The sequence below is a fragment of the Solea solea genome, chromosome 20 (genome assembly GCF_958295425.1).
Source record: "Solea solea chromosome 20, fSolSol10.1, whole genome shotgun sequence".
NCBI classification, from domain to species: Eukaryota; Metazoa; Chordata; class Actinopteri; order Pleuronectiformes; family Soleidae; genus Solea; species Solea solea.
In genome coordinates, this window is record NC_081153.1 from 6,703,967 (window position 1) to 6,722,333 (window position 18,367).

At 42.2% G+C, this 18,367-nt stretch overlaps 1 protein-coding gene across 2 annotated transcripts in view; it reads left to right on the plus strand.

Annotated features, from left to right (window-relative positions):
* The window catches only part of pvrl2l (PVR cell adhesion molecule related 2 like), a 308,638-nt gene extending 290,593 nt beyond the window's left edge, over window positions 1–18,045 (plus strand). Inside the window, exons 7-10 of one of the 2 annotated variants that reach the window (XM_058618948.1) lie at window positions 8,488–8,617; window positions 10,514–10,571; window positions 11,233–11,316; window positions 13,282–18,045. In XM_058618948.1, coding sequence (XP_058474931.1) covers window positions 8,488–8,617; window positions 10,514–10,571; window positions 11,233–11,316; window positions 13,282–13,464 — 455 coding nt within the window. In that variant the 3' untranslated portion in view covers window positions 13,465–18,045. The remainder of the gene's footprint in view (window positions 1–8,487; window positions 8,618–10,513; window positions 10,572–11,232; window positions 11,317–13,281) is intronic. The other variant, XM_058618949.1, reaches the window with a different exon arrangement.
* The last annotated feature ends 322 nt before the right edge of the window (window positions 18,046–18,367 follow it).

The following is an 18,367-nucleotide window of genomic DNA, read 5'->3' on the forward strand; positions in this document are numbered from 1 at the left end:
ACTTCCTGTCCAAAAATGTCTCTTTAAACTTGTGGACGTCCACAGAAATATTTGGTGTGAGGCAGCCACTCAGTCAAGTGAGAAGTTACATTAAAATTGCTGCTTCTGCCGCTGCTGCTGCCGCTGCTGCTGCCGCTGCTTCTGCCGCTGCTGCTGCTGCTGCTTCCTCTCAGAGTGACATTTCATGGACGGTTGAACAACAACACCAGGCTCAGTCTTCAGCGTGTCAGCGGTTATCACTGTGACTTCACTCTGTCCTCGCCATTTCCTAAATGACTCTTAGTGTGCCTCAGCCTGTCCACATCCCTGCAGGGGGTCAGAGCAAAGTTACTCAGAGGGTAAATCCAGACGAGTGAGCGAGTATCCTCTGTTTCCTCCGCCGTGTCACACTCATCTCATGTAATGATAGCGGTGGTTCTCTCCCGAGGGACACATTTGTCCCCGGGGGGGGGACGCTCGGCCCGGTCACTGTGGATAGAGAAGGAGCAGGTGGAAGAATGTGGATGAGTGAAGCTGAACAGGCCTCACTGCATTATGTCAGAGTGCAGGAAAAGGGGACGAGTCACATACACAGAGTCCAAATGAATTTACTACAAGGCAGAACTAGAAGACAAAGATCTGCACTGTGGGAGCATGAAACGTCAAATTGGCCCGAACACCAAACTAAACAGATGAGACTCAATACACGAGGGGGACGGAAATAATGTGACACAGGTGAAACACATCAGGGGCAGGAAAACAGACTCAAGGGAGTTAACTCACACAAGAGAAAGTCCAGACGTGGAAAAACAGAGACATTCAATCCAGAAAAAAAATCCTTAACTGAGCCAAAGCAGGAAACAACAGGAAAAACACTGTTTTTTAAGCAAGTGAAAGATATTTTTGTCATAATATCTGTAACACAGTCATTAGTGAAGCTGAAGCTCAAGTATCTAACCGAGTTTACACCTTTGAAAGTGTTGTTAACACGTTGGTGCCGATGCATTTATCACCTATTGCCATTTCAAGCGACGGCAAAGACATAATTACCCACCTGTGTCGCAGATATTCTCCTCCCATTAAGAGGAAATCAGCAGCCCACAACATGACTCAGCTAAAATGCTGCTGCGGACGTCTGACATCCAGTGATTTTTGACCAGGATCAGGTACCAAACCGGGTCGAGTAGAGCTGAGTCGTGCTAGAACTTGAGTTGTGGTGGTAATAAGCCGAGCAAGGTTCCTGACGCTTTTCCCAGACCACACGGAACACTGCATGTCATCATCTTCAGGCGGGTCCTGGGTCTTCCAATTTGTTTTCGCCGAACAACCTGAGCTGACTTGCGACTCTGAAATATGCTCTAATATGTCGCGTCCGCAGAGCTTCACCGGCGTCCACATGACATCAATTTTCATCATCTGCTCATTTCAGCCGTGGACCACACGCACGCCTCGGGGACAAATGTGAGCACAACCCCCAGTTTTGAGTTCACTCAGGAGTGGAGTGCTGTTCTTTTAGGTCAACAAAGAAAGTGGACACCATGGAAACTTGAAGTTTGATGTCATGCAAGGAGACACATTGACACATTGCTCAGAGAATACAATACAACGCACAGGAGCAAGATCCTGGTGGGAAATCGCCACCACACGGACTCTCATTTTCAAAAGCATGTATGCAGAGCTGTGTTGTATTTACTTTTTAACACTAAACGTGCGCTAGAACGCGTCACTAGTTTGTTGAAGGATCAGCCGTTTCCCGCGGATGACGGATCTTCTTATGTGATTTTCGTCTTCCAGTAGCAGCCTCCGTATGGGATGGCACAGTTCACTGCGTTGAGCCCGATGTCGCTTACGCGTAAGCTCAGCTTCAACGACAGTGGATGGGGCGACTGGTGGAGCTGTCTGAAAGGACTGTTGTGATACTGTTCTGATTTAAAGTGTAATCCTCTCCAGGTGTGTTAGCTGTTGCTGTGCTGCCACCTAAGGGCTCAGGTGTGTAAAGGCAGCAATGTCACTGTTGTTGATGTCGTCAGACGTTTGACCCGTAAAGGGCAAAAGGTTTTTGTCTCCTTGTGGTGATAAGACTGCACAGCGTCACCGGAACTGCGTCTGGACTTTTACTGATCGCAGTAATTAACGAAGCGAGGCGCGTCAACCAGGTTCCATCTGGGTCAAATATCTCAGTAGCTTTGTGTTAGACTTGTGTTTTCCTTGGTTCCGTGGATAAGAACCACTCATCTCACACTCTGTCTTAGCTAATTCTGGAAACTGGTGCTGTGGTCGCCGGTGAGTCAGACAGTGATGTTCACCGGCTGTGAATATTCACTCCAAGTCTCGGTCTGAGAGGGAATAGTCGGCCAGAAGTGAGATCTGGTAGCGGCTGACAGCTGCGAGCTCTCGGCTCGATGTTTGGCCTGACTGTTAAGTGAGTGAGGCTGCCTCAGAGAGAGGAGACGCGAGGCGGTACAGTCATGTCTCTGCAACACTTCCGGCCTGCGGGTCACGGGAGCCTCTGACAGCACCTCTCCACATCATCTGCAAAAATATTCAACAAAGGTTGTGCAAAGGTTTTTATTTAAATACAGAGCGTGTTGTCCTTCGGCCAAATGAGAGTTTATTCTTCATGAGCCTTGGCTTCAGGACCTGAGGAAATGCTGCGTCACTCGCAAACACAAACAAACTCCATTTAGAATTATTGACATTTTAAGATTGCTCTGTTTTGTTTGTTGTTGTTGTTGTTTTTTTCAGTCATCAACAAATCATTCCAGCTCTGACTTTCACTCACAGAGGTGATGTCGTTCACGAGCAGGCTTTCAGAAATCAATGGAATAGAGTGAGAAAGACTTTATTTTCATTATTCAACACAATGGAATCCAGCACAGGACACACACACACAATAACAATAATAATAATAATAATAATAATAAATAAATAAACATTAGATGTACTAATGAAGGACTGCCACGACAGGAAGCCCAAATCTGCAGCATCTGTCTGCTCCTCCATCGCCACCACCAGACACAGAGCGACGGTGAATGTGACTTAATTCTCTCCGTGTACGGAGTCAGTACGTTTTTATATGAAAACCACACATTTACAAAGAGAAATGTAAACGCACACTTTTCCACATTAAAGGTGCAACGTCCGTCACCTCACTGTTCTCTTCCAAAGAAGTCAGAACTCAAATCATGTGAAGTTTGTCCGTTGTGGGCTACTGTAAAGTCATGATGGTTCCAAAATGGCCGCCTGACCATAGAGCTGTAAATATAATTAAAATGATTTAATCTTCGTGGCAAATTGTGCCAAATTACATTAATTAATTAATTTTCATCAAATGTGTCATTAACTGGCTTTTTATTAATACAAAATAATACACATCCTCCAAATACAGGAAGTGACGTCACTCGCACAAATGAAAAAGTATGTATTTGTATCTTCTTCTTCTTCTTCAAAGAAGGTTACATGCTGCACATACACACATTAAGAGACACAAGTGTTAGCTAATAACTAGCAACAATGACAACAGAAGAGTAATACAATGATAATAATGACGATGATGATGATGATAATAATAATAATAACCATAATAATCATCATGGGTGTTACATAAAATAATAAAGATTATATACATACAAAATATACATAACAATTATAATAATAATCATGAATACCTACTTCTACACACCGATTTGTTTTAATTCCCTCAAACAAGTTCTTTAAAAACAACAAACAGAAACACTATGACACAGGAAAAGAGAAAATTCAGGTCACTTCTCCTCGTCTTGTTGTTTTTTTTTTCCCCCCATCGCTTCTTCTCGCGTGTCTTCGGGGCTTTTTGTTTTTCCCGTCCTGTGACGTGATGTAAAATAACAGAAACGGTCGGGGGAATAAAAACAACAGCAGCCACGACGACGACTTTAAATTCCTGCAGCAGCCTTTTAGTCAAGTGTTTGCTTCCCTTTTGTGCATTAATGTCCGTGTAATTACTTGATTTGTGTGTGTAGCTTTACTCTATTAAAGCACATATATATATGTGTGTATAAGTGTTTCTACATGTGGTGCATGAGGAGAACATAGTTAAGTACGGGCCTTGGGCACAGAGTGTTTCTCTGAAGGCGAATACAGCCCACGCACACTAACATTTGATAAGAGAGAGAGAGAGAGCGGCGGATTGGTGTTTCAATTTCATTCAAATTGCTCGTGATATGGCAGCAATTTCTCAGCACTCGAGCATCACTTAGATAAAAGCGTTTGTTGCTGCAGATTCGGTGAGTTTTGCAAAGCAGCCGACGTGGAACGAGAGAGCTAAAGCGGGAGCGAAGGTCCCGTTGTTGTTGTATACGCCGGCGAATTCCCACTTAAATCTGAAAAAGCAGTGCTTCAGCAAGAGGCCCCGGCTATTGATTTAACAGTATAAATGTTTGATCATTCATAAATATTCCACAACTCCAGCAGGAACTAAGGCGCTAACTCACTGACGGGGGAAATCGAGCGGCTTGTTAGATAAAGATGGAACGGCCGGATGAAGGTAAATGAACATGAGCGTTGCAGTTTTTCTCTCGACGTTTTGTTTGTTGTTGTGTTGGTATAGCAAAAAAGGAAAATTAGGGTTTCGTTGAGCCCGAGACCAACAGGAAGTGGAGGTGGGTGTGTTGACGAATGGGAAGTGGACAACAGGAGTTAAAAAAGTTGCTTTATGGCAAATTTGTCACGTTGTTGTTCTTCTTCAAGTGTATGGAATTAAGATTTGTGTCAATATTTCCAAACAACACCTGCGTTTTATTTACTTGCAAATAGAATTTGCTCCGTTGCTTTATTAAAATGAATAAAATACAATATTTTTAAATCGATATTTTATTTGCAATTTGTGCAAAACATTGACACAAATCTTAATTCCATACAAGTGCACCTGACTTTCAAAGACAATGGAGATGGTTCTCCATTGATTGTATTTCTTGCCTCTTACACTAAGAACCCTACAGTATATTTGTGCGGTGTAACTGCTGTTTGTCTTGTAAAGAATTCCCTGAATACACTTACTTGCTACTGTTTAAACCAAAGCCTGGCAAACATTTAGCAGACAGGACCATGGCCACAATAAATAAACACACACGACGACAAATTCCTCCCACATTGAGACAGACTCACAGGCGAAATCCAACTGTAAACACGGTCGGGTTTGACTTGGAAGTGAAGCGACATCGCGTTAAGTGCTTCCATTGTGTTGCAGTGGGACAAACAAACAGAGCTGAGTCTTCTTATCTCAAACCTCTTAGTATGAGCAGCTTCATATCAAGAACTTGAAGTAAATTGAATAAAATTAAGCTACGGAGAATCACTCAGTGGACTACCGATGGTCATGTAATGCAATGGAAGAATCCAACACCTTTTTCACCGTCGTCAGAACCTTTGAGGAGAATGAAGAATGAGATCCTGATTTCATGGGAGTTTTCCGCCGCCTGTGACATTTAAAGCCGTCGCCACAAGGAGTTCACGCGACGTCTGTCAGCTCCACATGACTCTGCGCGTGTTCCTCTGGAGGGCAGGTGTTATGAAACATGAAAGCTACATCATCGCGCTAGGTAAAGTGAAACGGCTTGTCTGAAAATGTCAAGAAAGTTCCCACGAAAGAGCTTCAGAAGTGAATATTCTGCAGTTTAATGGGATGAATGCTAATTGCAGAGAGGTGGCGGTGGTGGTGCAGGAACACTAAGTTGGGCTGGCCGCGTCGTGGGTCTAGCTCCACCCATACCGTACCATACCAGTCCTCTGGTCCCCGAAGGAAAGGGTAATGGAAAAATGGCACGATTGGGGCCGTTATTTTGATGCAGTTCCTAATGGAAACACAAAAGAATATGTACCGAACCGAACAGGCAGCTTAAGGCGCTGGCAGTGTTTTGGTAATTACCCCAAATGTCCACATTTTCTACTTTCTCAACTTCTGAAATGCACACTCGGAGGCGGCTGAAAAAGAGCCTCGTCTTCCACCTCCTCGTGGAAAAAAAAGGAGCACAGTCTGCATTGCACTCTGTTTTAACACCTCCGGTTCACCTGCAATTACAAGAGCAGGTGTGTTTTATGGGGATAATGTCTGATGATTTCTGTCTATTCAGGGATGTAACGAGTAGGAAAAGGTGTGAGTGTGTTCTCCGTGGGATTATTAACACCAGCTTTGCTTCTCGCCCTCAGAGAAAAACCCTCTTTTATTTGCCATCTTCCAGCTGTGACCTGCCTTTTTTTTTTATTATTTATGCCTGATATTAAACCAATCAGATTTGTCCCAGGAATCTGTCTCTCTACACACGGACGACTTCATTCCCCGTGCTTTGTGTGTGTGTGGGGATTTCTAACCGTGTCATACCAGTGTTTAAGGGAACATCCACGTCCATGTATACATCGCCAGAAGCTCACATCTCATTCTTCTTCATCGATTTGGGCTACTGTAAAAACGCGAGATGCTGGCCCCAGGTTACGAAAAACAAGTTTCTGCAGAATCCTTGCTGAACGTGACCTCTGACCTCTGACACAAATGCATACAGTATTTGGTACATATGCATTTCCTGTGTGACATACTGTCGTCGCATTAGCCGTGTGTTGACCCTCTGTGAGATTTATTTTCATTAAACCTTGAGTGGTAAACTTGCAGGATATTTATATACTGTGCCTCGTCCAGCAGTTACAACTCTGGTATTTAAAGAACACACACACACACACACACACACACAGAAGCAACGTGACAACACTTCCTGCCTAAGACACACACTGGATCTACTCAGGTGCATAATTGCTTTGACAAGTTGGAAGGCGAATAAATGCAGCACCATTAAATCATCTTTAAAAACACAGATGAAAAAAAACCTTTGGTTGGTTTGGATTCAACCCTTAGCCTCGCCTCTGCTGTAACTGATTAAATGGAGTGATATTATATTAGTGTGGTGAGTAAAGTTAAGTTCGAGTATTACACTTTTTTTTATTTTTTTATTATTTTTCATTATTTACTGCATGTGTAACCAGGGAAACCACAATGTCCTGTTCCTCAAACTCTCTAAAGATTTATATGGCTCTAAGAATAGATAGATAAGAATCTGTTTACCTATCTATCTATCTATCTGTCTGTCTGTCTGTCTATCTGTCTACCTATCTGTCTGTCTGTCTCCTACTGAGGACTCAACAAGCATGGCACACCACACCACCTGCTGGCAGGGAGGGGGAAATGCAGCCAGACACAATCCCACGGTCATTGAGCCAAATTATATTATTATTATTACATATAAAAGCCCTCTATGTGTTGTGTATTTGTAAAAGTTTAGTTTAGATTATTGGTGACACAAACACTGTCATATTTTTATTTATTTTTTATTATTCAATCAATGAGGAATCAAATCTTTACTGCATGTGGCACGTTTCACACAGAGGACTGTCACTCTGGCTTCACGAGATCAAAACAGAGACACTCCAAATCAAACAATCATCATAGACTGGAATAAAGTCAATAAAGTTATCAGAGGACGTACTGAGCTCCATCATGAGGCCACAACTATCACCTAATCACAGAACTGAACATCTCTTCATTATCTCTGCATTAAAGCCAGCGTGTTTGCCTTCATCTGGAGCCAAACAAACACACCTCTGTCGTTGTCGTCGCTGTGACTGAACAGAATTGTCCTCTGTGGACGTCGTGAGCAGCTGCCGTCTTTTTTTTTTCCCTCCTTCAAATGAAAACAAGGCTGCAGCGAGAGGCTTTTACAGTCAGTTTAGATGCTTCGCCACCGTCCACTGATCATAAACAGGCTCTTAATTGAACGTCGAGGTCAGTGTGAGACTCTGCGCTGAAGATTTATGGCATTCAAGTGTGTGTGTGTGTGTGTGTGTGTGTGTACGACACAGAGAGAGCTGCTTTCATCGAGTTCTTTGCTTCAATGTCACGTCATAATAAGACACCCTGCACTGACACTGAATGGAGACTTGACTCTTAATCACCTGCATAGATTATATTCTCGGGGATTTTTCCTCTCGACGGCTCGTTTTTACTCACGTCTCATTGAAACAACAACAAACAACTGTGTGTATGTTTATCTGTTTTATTTAACACATGCAACGTAACCTCCTTTATAAATGAGTTTCCGCATGAGCAGAGACGTCACTGTGGTCACAGACACTCATGACGACGTGTTCCGGTTGTAGTTGGAAGTCAGACTTTTGACGTTGTCAGATATCTCAACTAGAGATGCACCCTAAAGTTCTGATAGTCAGAGATTACATCCAGGAATGATGTCAACTCTCTTTCCCCTGTAAAGCAAGGCCCTTGCATTCAGCACTTTAGGCTACAAAGTCTAAACCACCTTTATTTTGAAGAGATTATACCCTCATACAAACATACTCACAGGTATAATATTCACTTTCTGCCTCCGATGGTGTAATCAGCTGTGTATTTGTTACCTGGAAACACGCATGTAATGAACTGCCACTCAAATGTCCTCTGTCTTTGTCTCTCTTTCTCGTCCACTGCAGAAGAGCGGCGGCCGGTCACTCCGGGCCCGTCCACGGGCGCGGTCATCGGTGGCATCCTGGGCGCCCTCGCCTTCATCGGCATCATCATCGGCGTCATCTTCTACGTCCGCAAGCGGCTGGAGGACGACGAGTAAGTCATTCATTAGTGATCCCCGCGCTGATTTCACGCTTTAGTTAAAACACCTCCGTCTCTGTGGGAGTGAGGCTCATTAAAAGCTGCTCGGAGAGCAGAGGGACCTCGGCGGCAGAACCTGACCCGGAGTTTATAGAGCGAGACCGCCCGGAGATTTTTACTCCCCAAATATCTCGTCCTCTCCTCCTCATCGTTCCCTCCACGCTGTCGCTGTAAACGTCCTTCCTTGCTTTCCATAGTCCAAGTTTAAAGAGGTGATTTTCCAGCGTGGCGTTCACGACATCAACACACACGTGAACTTAATATTCACAGGTTCATCTGATTTATATTCATGTCCTGGATGCTTTTATTATTACACTGGAGTTGTTAATAACACAATATTAACTAATTACATGCAAAGTTCAGGGTGGTATTTACAGCACTGCTCACTTATTAGTCTCCCGTGTTGGCTCAGTTTCTTTGTTTTGACGGCAGTCAGAGGAGTGTTGTTTCAATAAGGAGCTCAAACGTGAGAGATGACGAGAGGAGAAACCTGTCAAAACATTTATGGGTGAAGTCGTTCCAGCTTCTCCTTCAGTTACAACATCGAAACTGGGAACGATGCTTTGTTCTGTCCCTTCTGGGCTCCTGTAAAAACACGGTGGTCTGAAATGTGAAAAGTGGTCTCCACGGAGCTGAGCCAGCTCCTCATATATAATAAAAAAAGTTCATATGTTCAGGTGATTGTACGGTGGCCAACGTTCCTCCTCTTCGCTACTTCTTCCAGAGATAGGATTGTGTTTACAAAAAGACGGCCACAGAGCGAACTACTGCTGAAATACAAAAAACTGCGGGGGGTGTAGCGGTTTATCACAGAGCCACACGACAGCGCCCCCCACAGGCACGGAGCACTTCCATTATTGAATATGCAGGTGTTTTCTCTCCTGCAGTTGTTTTCGGTTTTTGCATCGTTTTGTATTTGCAGCTCGTGAAAACCTTTATATTTTTATGAACCTGCAATACTGTCTCAGCCCACCAGGGGCACACTATGTACCGTAAAGCTTTCAGGTTTAAAAAGTGAAGCGTCGGAAGTGGCATTTAGCCACCAGGGCGCGAATTTACTGGTTTGCAAAAAGAACAGTTTGAATGGGAGTAAAACTTAGCGTCTACTTCACACTTGATTTCTAACATTAATAAACATTTTCCTGAGGAGTTATTATTATACTCTTATTCAGGAGAACATGTAAAGTTCCAGTTGCAAAACCTCAAAAATAAAACATTTCAAACCAAACTTCTAAATACAGTCCATGGATCAGAAAGACACTCAAAAATAAACAATAAGCCAATTAAAACTGTGATTCTCTCCTCTTGACAAAATAAAATTTGAAAGCCCCGTGGCTAAGAGGAAAGGCGGAAGTAATTGGAGGGTTTTCAGCTCAAATCCCAAAGTGTTGCCAACTACAGGTGTGTAAAAAGGTGTGTTTTCACACAAACCTAACTAAAAACAGAAAAGAAAAAAAACGGCTTGTATTTCACATTATTGTCATCTGTGTGGCTGCGCGTCGAGGAGACACACGTTCATTCTTTTGTCCTAGAAAATAATTCCTCCCGCAGCAGCAGCAGCAGCAGCAGCAGCAACGGCGTCGTAAAAAATCATTAAACCTAAATTTGGCACTTTAATTAAAAATACATCTACTTTGAGAGTTATCGCTGAATTTTCCAAATTAAAAGACCGAACGAATTCAATCTCATTTAAAAGTACAAGCCTCCGTGTGTGTGTGTGTGCGTGTGTGTGTGCGTGTGCGCAGTCCCGCTTGTTTTTCAGCTGAACACAAAGAAATCTCATGTCTTAACGAAGCGGCGATCAATATCACATTAACTATGTCTTTTCTTCTTCTTCCTTCCCCCAATCAGAGGTCCACCCAAGCACAGGCCTCCTCCACCTGTGAAGGCGGGCAGCTCCACAGAGATGGTGAGTGTGTCCAAGTGTCCAGATCTGTCTTTATTGTCCCCTGTGATTGCATTGTACACGCAGAGAAACGCACAGTCCATTTGGACAGTCATAATGGGGCTAATGGCTATTGATTGGCGATCTGAGTTGGCTTGTGTGTCAAAATAATTAGCTTGGTTTGTGAAAAGCTCCATTCGAGCGCTCCTCTCATCTGCCTCCTCCTCCTCCTCCTCCTCTCACATTTTCACTCTCTTGAACTGAATCTATGCCGTTTTTTAATGTTTGTATAAAGCGGCAGTAAATGCTGGAGTTGACAGAGTTCACAGGTGAATATTTGTCGTGCATTAAAACGCGACGTCGACTTTAAAAATCTCATGGTTTTGTTGTCGATGAGGCCCGAGTTCAAATCTTATCAAGCCATGTTCAAGTGTCTGACTGCGGAATGATTAACATTTGAATACATTTACACTAAATCCAGCTTCATCTTTCATACACAGCAACGTTCGTAGAGTGAATAGTGTCCTTGCAGTGTTCCTGTCAAAGCGAGACGAGTAATTACAAAAGAGCTGAATAAATCATGACAAACAGCTGATAAATAAGCAAACACAAATGCATCGCTTTCACTTTGTTATCCACGTTAACCTTAAAGTAATGCTGAAGCTTGTCCTCTTCTGTGTTGCAGCTGAACAAACCGTCAGCTCCTGCCACAGAGAACGTTCCGCTTAGCTCGAGGGAAGTTTACTACGAGACCACAGGGCCTGTCACGGTGACTAACACACACACACACACACACACACACACACACCCACCCACACACACACACGCAAGCTATTCTCGTTAGGACACTGCATTGACTTCCATTCATTAGAGCCATTTTTGACCCCTGTCCACCCTAATCTAATTAATCTGGAGCCACACAACACCTATTTGACCCATGAAGCGAAGATGACATCATGTGATAAGTTTTATCTCTCTCTCTATACATATACATATATATATATATATAGATATATATATGTATATCTATATATAAAAATATAGATATATATGTATATAAATTCTGACATAAATCTACCATCTAGAACAAGTAAACGTGATAATTGTGTAAAACTGAAATTCTATAGTAGTGTTTTTATTCACAGTGTATATGTACAAACAAAGATGGTCTATATCGCCGAGCAAATGACACACACAGCAGCTGTCGGTCTACAGACTTCTCTCACAACATCCACACAGGACTGAGGCAGAAAAAGGGTCTGCTGTCGCATGTGTTTCTGCAACACTGTCAATCAAAAAACTGGCTCCGCCTTTCAGACAGTTCCTCCAATACACACGGAAGCCCAGCGTCCGTGCCCCACCCTCTGCTCCATTGACTCCCAGAGAAGCTGAGCTTCCTTGGAAGTGACGTTTTTGTATGCTGCCACATACAAAAACTTCGTTGTGTGGTATTTGCTCGACGATATGGACTCTTTTCATGCACCTGTTTGAAAGATCAGCAACCACCACTGATAGATAGATAGATAAAAGAACTTTAGTTTGTTGCATTTATGAAATTTAAGAACGAGAAAAAAACCTGCTGTTTTTACCTGTAAACAAAGGGGAGAAAAAGCACCGACATGTGTCAACCACAGAACTAGCTTACACAGAACTAACACAAGCTTGTCCATTTTTTATTTTTTTTTTAAATGTCATATTTGACATGAAAAATATTGCCCTAATATTAAAACACTTTTATTTCTCGTCTTTGTCTCTGTGTAAGAGGTGTCCACAGGTTCCAGGTGGCCCTAAACAAAGCATTATCCCTAACCTTAACTATACCCAGTTAATGCCTAACCTTAACCGTAACCTTAAACCTGGAAAATGAGGTTCTGTCTCATTAGGACAATAATTTCATTTTTTCCAAACGTATCACTGCCTCCGTCTCATTTTCAACAAATGTGCTTCAAAAACTTGTTTTTTTTGTTACCAGTCGATCAAACACTTTGAATTAACATACTTTAAAACAACTACATGGACGTGTGTCAATTAAAATGTAAATGAGCCTTTAGAAAAAGTCCTTTAATTTGACAGAGGCTCTTTATTCTGGCTGTCGTCCGTGTGACGCGACCTGTGGACAAAGAACAGAGTGAGACGTTCAAACATGAAGGCATCACCGTGCACAGTGTTACCTTAAAATAAAAAAGCTTGACAGTTCTTTTGACAGGTCACTGACTTGTAATAGTGAGAGTGAAGCCTTTTTTTTTTCTTCTTCTTCATTCTTCCACTCGCGGCACCTGAACCTGCTGTCCCTGCTCTGTATGTGAGGCGCGTGAGTGGGTGAATGTATGGCGGTGAATCTGTCTCTCCCAGAGTTTAAAAAAAAAAACCTTGAATTTCTGGCACTGACTTTATATTTTCAAACAGAAACTTTTTCCTTTTTTTCTTTCATGGTCTCATTTGACTTCAGACAGAATAAAATGCAGTTAAAAAAATGAAAAATTTAAGTTGAATTCTGAGGGAGTGTCAGGATTTTCAAAATATGGTGAGACAGATTTACAGACAGAGAGAGACTCAAACTGCCATGAAGAAGAATCATGGAGTTTAAAAGTAATAAGGTAATAAGAAGTAAGGTCAGTTCAAAAGACTTAAACCAAGTTTACACTTTGCTGGCGAGTTTTGAACCTTTTAAAAACAGGATTCTCACGTTTCTAATCACAATTATGTGTCTCTTTCGCTCTGTTTAAACCTGCAGAACCTGGACGACGACATCAGCGGTGCCCTGAACGGCGGCGCCCCCCCGGTCCTGGACGACATGGTCAGATACGACGACGACGACGAGTTCAAAGACGAGTTTGACCCGTCCAACCACGAGCTGCCGCCGGCCGCCAACATCTCCCGCGGCGAGAGCTTCGTCTCTCCCGCCATGTATGTGTAGCCGTGGGCGACCACGGCAACACGTCACGGGCACATGGGCATGAGTCTCCAGGTCACCTAAATCTGCATGAAAAGCAAAAAAACTAAAAAAAAAGCCGAGCACACGTTAAAAATTATAAATTGTATTATAAATTCTGACTATTTTAAATTTCTTAACTTTCACATTATGACGCTTTAGCATCAGGGGTTTATTTTTTACTTATGAGACTCATTTATGGGGAATTATGGCGTGAAATGTTTAAAAAAATAATTCTGGGGTCTATAGAGGAATGGGTGTTCACTAATGGTAGTTTCTGATTTGGTTTTTTTTTATTTCTGCAAACCGATGGGTCACGCAAAGTATTACATTTGCGAAGAAATCAGTGAAATTAAGTGTAATTTTCGTGGTGCGCGCGCACACACACACACACACACGCAGAAGTGGATGGTTTCTAATGAGCCGCACAGCCATTGAAATCATACGTGCGTTACATATGATGAGGCGGGGGCTTTTACACACTTTCACATGAGGGTGAAAGGTGTTTTGGTATTGTAGGTGAACTGGAACGCTCCCCGCAGCTACTTCACACACACGATTTAGTCTGTGTGACGCGTTTTGAATCAATTTCCACCAAAAAAAAAGAATCAGCACAACAGCAGCTTTTTCTTTTCTTGTTTTTTTTCCTCCCCCTGTGAGTTCAATTTGAAATATGACATGCAACATTTTGTGCCATTAAAAACACACATCAGCAATTGTTTTTATTATTATTATCTGAAGCTGCAGGTCCAGGGTTTGAAAAGTGATTTGAACTTTAAATTTGGATAAAAGGAACGAAACATGAGAAAGTTTGAAGTCTGAACCCCAATCATCTGGCTCTGCAGGCAGCTTCAAATAATCCCTTAACTCCTTTGAATAATCATTAAAAACAACCCTCCCCCCCACTTTTTGACAAGGCTACCATCCAATAATCCAACATTCCACTTTATTAAAAGCCTCATCTTCTCCAGCGACCGCCGGCATGTTTGCGGCCGCTCGTTAGCGTTAACGAAGGGGAAGTGACATCGCTCCGACTCTGCCGTAACCTGGCAACGTGGCGTGATTAAGATTCCACGATTCGTGTTTGCGGTTGTTAATTGCGTGTCGTGCAGGTGGAGGTCAGTTCCCTACAAAGCACACACACACACACACACACACACATTCAGCTCTCCGGTAACAAACCACACCACACTGAGGAAGAAAAAGCATCATAAGAAGTGTTTGTTTGTTAAAAAAATGTCCAGCACATATCAGAAAAATACTGCCATTACGGCCATTTTAACAGATAGGAGTGGTCGAACGCTCTGATATATGCGGGACATTTCACCCATTTTGTATTTTAGCCAAAAAACAACAAAAAGAAAACAACCAATGCCTGACGGAATCAAAAAGTGGTCTTTATCGATGTCAGATGGTACCAAATGGTGAACAATGTAAATAGTATTGATAATATTGATTAATAATATATTGTTAGTGACATGTGTACACATAAAAAAAACAAAAAAAACAAGCAAAGTGTCGGTGTGTTATCAGTGCCTCTGTACAGGGGATGGAAGTGTGTTAAGTGTCAAATTGAGCGACTTAAAATGACGTGTATATGACTATTTTACTTTTCACTGGTGCACAGCGGTCGTCACTTCATACTAATATATTTTATTTGAGTATATACAGTATATGAAAAAAAGAAAACAACATATGAAATGGTGTGGGCTTTTTGCTCCTTGTTCATATTACTCTGCATGGCATGATCGGTGGCTTGTTGAAACACTTTTCCCAAGGCTGTGTGTGCGGAATAATCTCTCTCTCTCATTTGTAAAAGCATTCTTGAATGTCAAAAAGACAGTTGAGGTTTTTTTTTTTTTTTGCTTCATCTCCCATTTCAATGCATCTGTCACAGTCGCGCACAACATGAGTTCAATTTTAGTTGAGAGAGTGGAGGTGCGGGTTTTTGACAGGCCTGTTTTTTTCATGTTGATGGTTAAATTACCGGCTGGAGTTGATCCGACCTGGTAAAATAACCCATAAAAGTGCAGATGCAGGTGTGGATGAAGCAAGATTTTATTTATTTTTTTGATTGTGGTTTTTTCAGTCTCCAAAGCTCCAACATAATGAGTAATGATGAATATCTGAATGTTTAACAATGCAGGGAGGGTGAAACAGCTTCCAAAAATGCATATACAGTAGAAATCCACAGCTCGGCAACTGGACAGCAGACATTATCTAAGCTAAATTTGCTCCATAGTATGGTTTAAAACAATAAATACTTCTTATCATAATTAGGAAATTACAAACTCAAAATTTAAGACCCTAAAGAGTTTATCTTCAGGATTCCACTCAGTACATGCACAGTTTAATCGAGCTAAGGCCTTAGTCTGACTAAGACAGCCAATCGGACTATTGACCGTGTACGCCTGACTCCCCTCTGTAGGTGGCGCTGTATCTCTCTATAAGCTACTGCGTATTGAATCAGTTTCCCGTTGAGCTTTACGTCACAGAAAAACTGTGCGATGCCATCGTGCTGTGGTTCTAAACGATAAATCTCGTCTCTCAATCGGTCCAAAAGTGTCTTCTCCGTATTTTTCGCTCTCACCAATAACGTCGCGTTGTTTGTTCTTTTTACGGCAGCAGTACTGGAGTTTATACGTCGTCTCCTTCTACGTAAAACCATAGAGGAAAGTTTGGTGCTGAACGCCAAAGTCTCACTTCAGCCTGACTAAGCCCATACGTACAGGAGTAATCAGACTATGAATCACACTATCCAGGTATGTTAGTCCGACTAAGACTGGCTCGGTTTTAGCCGGACTAATGTGTTTATATGACATTAAGAAAACCAAAATGACTGTCTTAGTCCGACTAAAATCAGACTTCTTACATGTATGTAAACACACTGAATTACAGCTGCTTTCATTTAAACTCACAGCTGAGATGTGTTTGTCCCCTATAATATCCCAAATTACAAAATTCATTGTAAAAGAGTCAAAATATGTGGGTCCATCCCTCGAAATGTTTCACTCTTCGATTGTAGTTACAAAATGTTCTGTTTTTTGTATGTATGACAATCATGTGTTTATATTTAATCATAACTGGCTCTGGTGAAGGGGCTGTTTTTTTTTCATATTCTTATATTATTATTATTGTTCACACTGTTGCATTTTTTTTTTTACCCCGTTGTTTTTTGTTTTTTTATTTGCTGATTTCCTCTTGGATCCATGACTGTACAGGGACAGCAACAGTGTCTCCAGTATCAAAGTTTTCTTTGTACGTCTGCTTTTTCATGTCTATTTTTGATCAAAGGGAACAACATCTGCATGCTGCATGGACCTACAGGGGGAAAAACAAATGCTCTTTTCTTGTTTTGCAAGAAGAGTCGTGCCACCATCAAGAGTATTTGGCTTTTTGACCCGCTTACATAGTGCAATGTCAGACAGTCGTGTTTTATGGCCCCGCCAACAAACAAAAAAATTATCATGAAAGGGAAATTAACTGTGATGGCTTTGCTCTTTTGTCTGTAAATTAATTTTCCAAAGTGAATTAATATTTAGTTTCCTGTGGAGTAATGTGTTCGCCGTGTTTGCCAGCAGGCTGCTGTTGATAGATGGACAGAAAGGGAACAAGACAATCATTTGGGATCCATTATATCGGAGAGTGACTCAGCGAGCTTTCAGTTATGAGGCTCGGCTCTGTCGTCTCATCGCTCAGCTTCATCCCGAGTCTGTGATGTACTCGACAGAAACTGCACTGCAGATAGTTTGTTTATGCTTTGCTCGCGTGTCGTGTGCAGAGGTTGAAAACTGGTCCACTTTCCAAGCGAGCGTGAGCCAATCAGGCAGCATTTTAGCAACATTAGCACCTCTGTCAGATCGACTGTCGTTCAGGTGCAGCAACAGTGCTAACCACTAAGCCACCGTACCACCCAGACTGTAGAAAAGCTAGCTAACTTTTACTGAAGTCTGCCATGACGGCAACTGCTCCACTAACGTTAGAAAGCCACCAACAGCACCAAACATCAAGAATTTACAATGAATTCTATGTGTTTACTTTTAAAGTTTGGGTCTGTAACTGTGAATAAAAGCTAACGGTAGCAGGTTTTCGACTCTTGCTACAAAGTAGGACTTGACACAGACGTTCAGCAACACTTGGGTCTGTACGTGATGGGAAAGCTAATGGAAGCTTAACAGACTACAACGAAAACACCAATATTTGTAGTTTAAATGTTGACCGTTTCTCTGCCACGACTGGCTAACTACTGAACTTCATACAGTGGCTACTGTCTTCTCTTCAGCAGTGTTTGACTCTGTGGCTTGTCGTGAAGAGTTTGTGACCTCGTGCTGCATGGCAGGAATCATTCCGCGTAATCTGAGTGAAATTATTCGTCCTACTTATGTAAAGTATTTTGAGGTTTGCAGACACCACTTTTTTATTTTGATGTATTGAGGGCTACAGTACCGGGAAACAAATACAAACATTAAAGGAAGCTTTAATGGCGTTCCTTAATAATCCTGAGATACACTATATGGACAAAAGTATTGGGACACCTGACTTTTACACCAACAGGAATTGTAATGATGTGTTAAGCGTTAAGATTGTCCTTCACTGGCGATAAGGGCCCAAGAGCCCAAAGTATGATTGTGAAACACCTGAATTCAATACTTTTGTCCATATCGCGTATTTTGACACAGAGTTCTGACAGAGATTTCAAAGGCGCAGCCAAAAAAGTGGTGAAACAGGCCGTGTCACCTACTTTAAGACGCTGTTGTCGATGTGACTTTACGTGGATTAACCGAATCAAAGCTCCCAGTCTGTTCTATGTGTGTTTCGCAGTATTGCGTTTCAGTCACAGTCCTTTCCTCCGTCTCCCAGTTACAGGTTCAAAGCCCAAAAACACAAG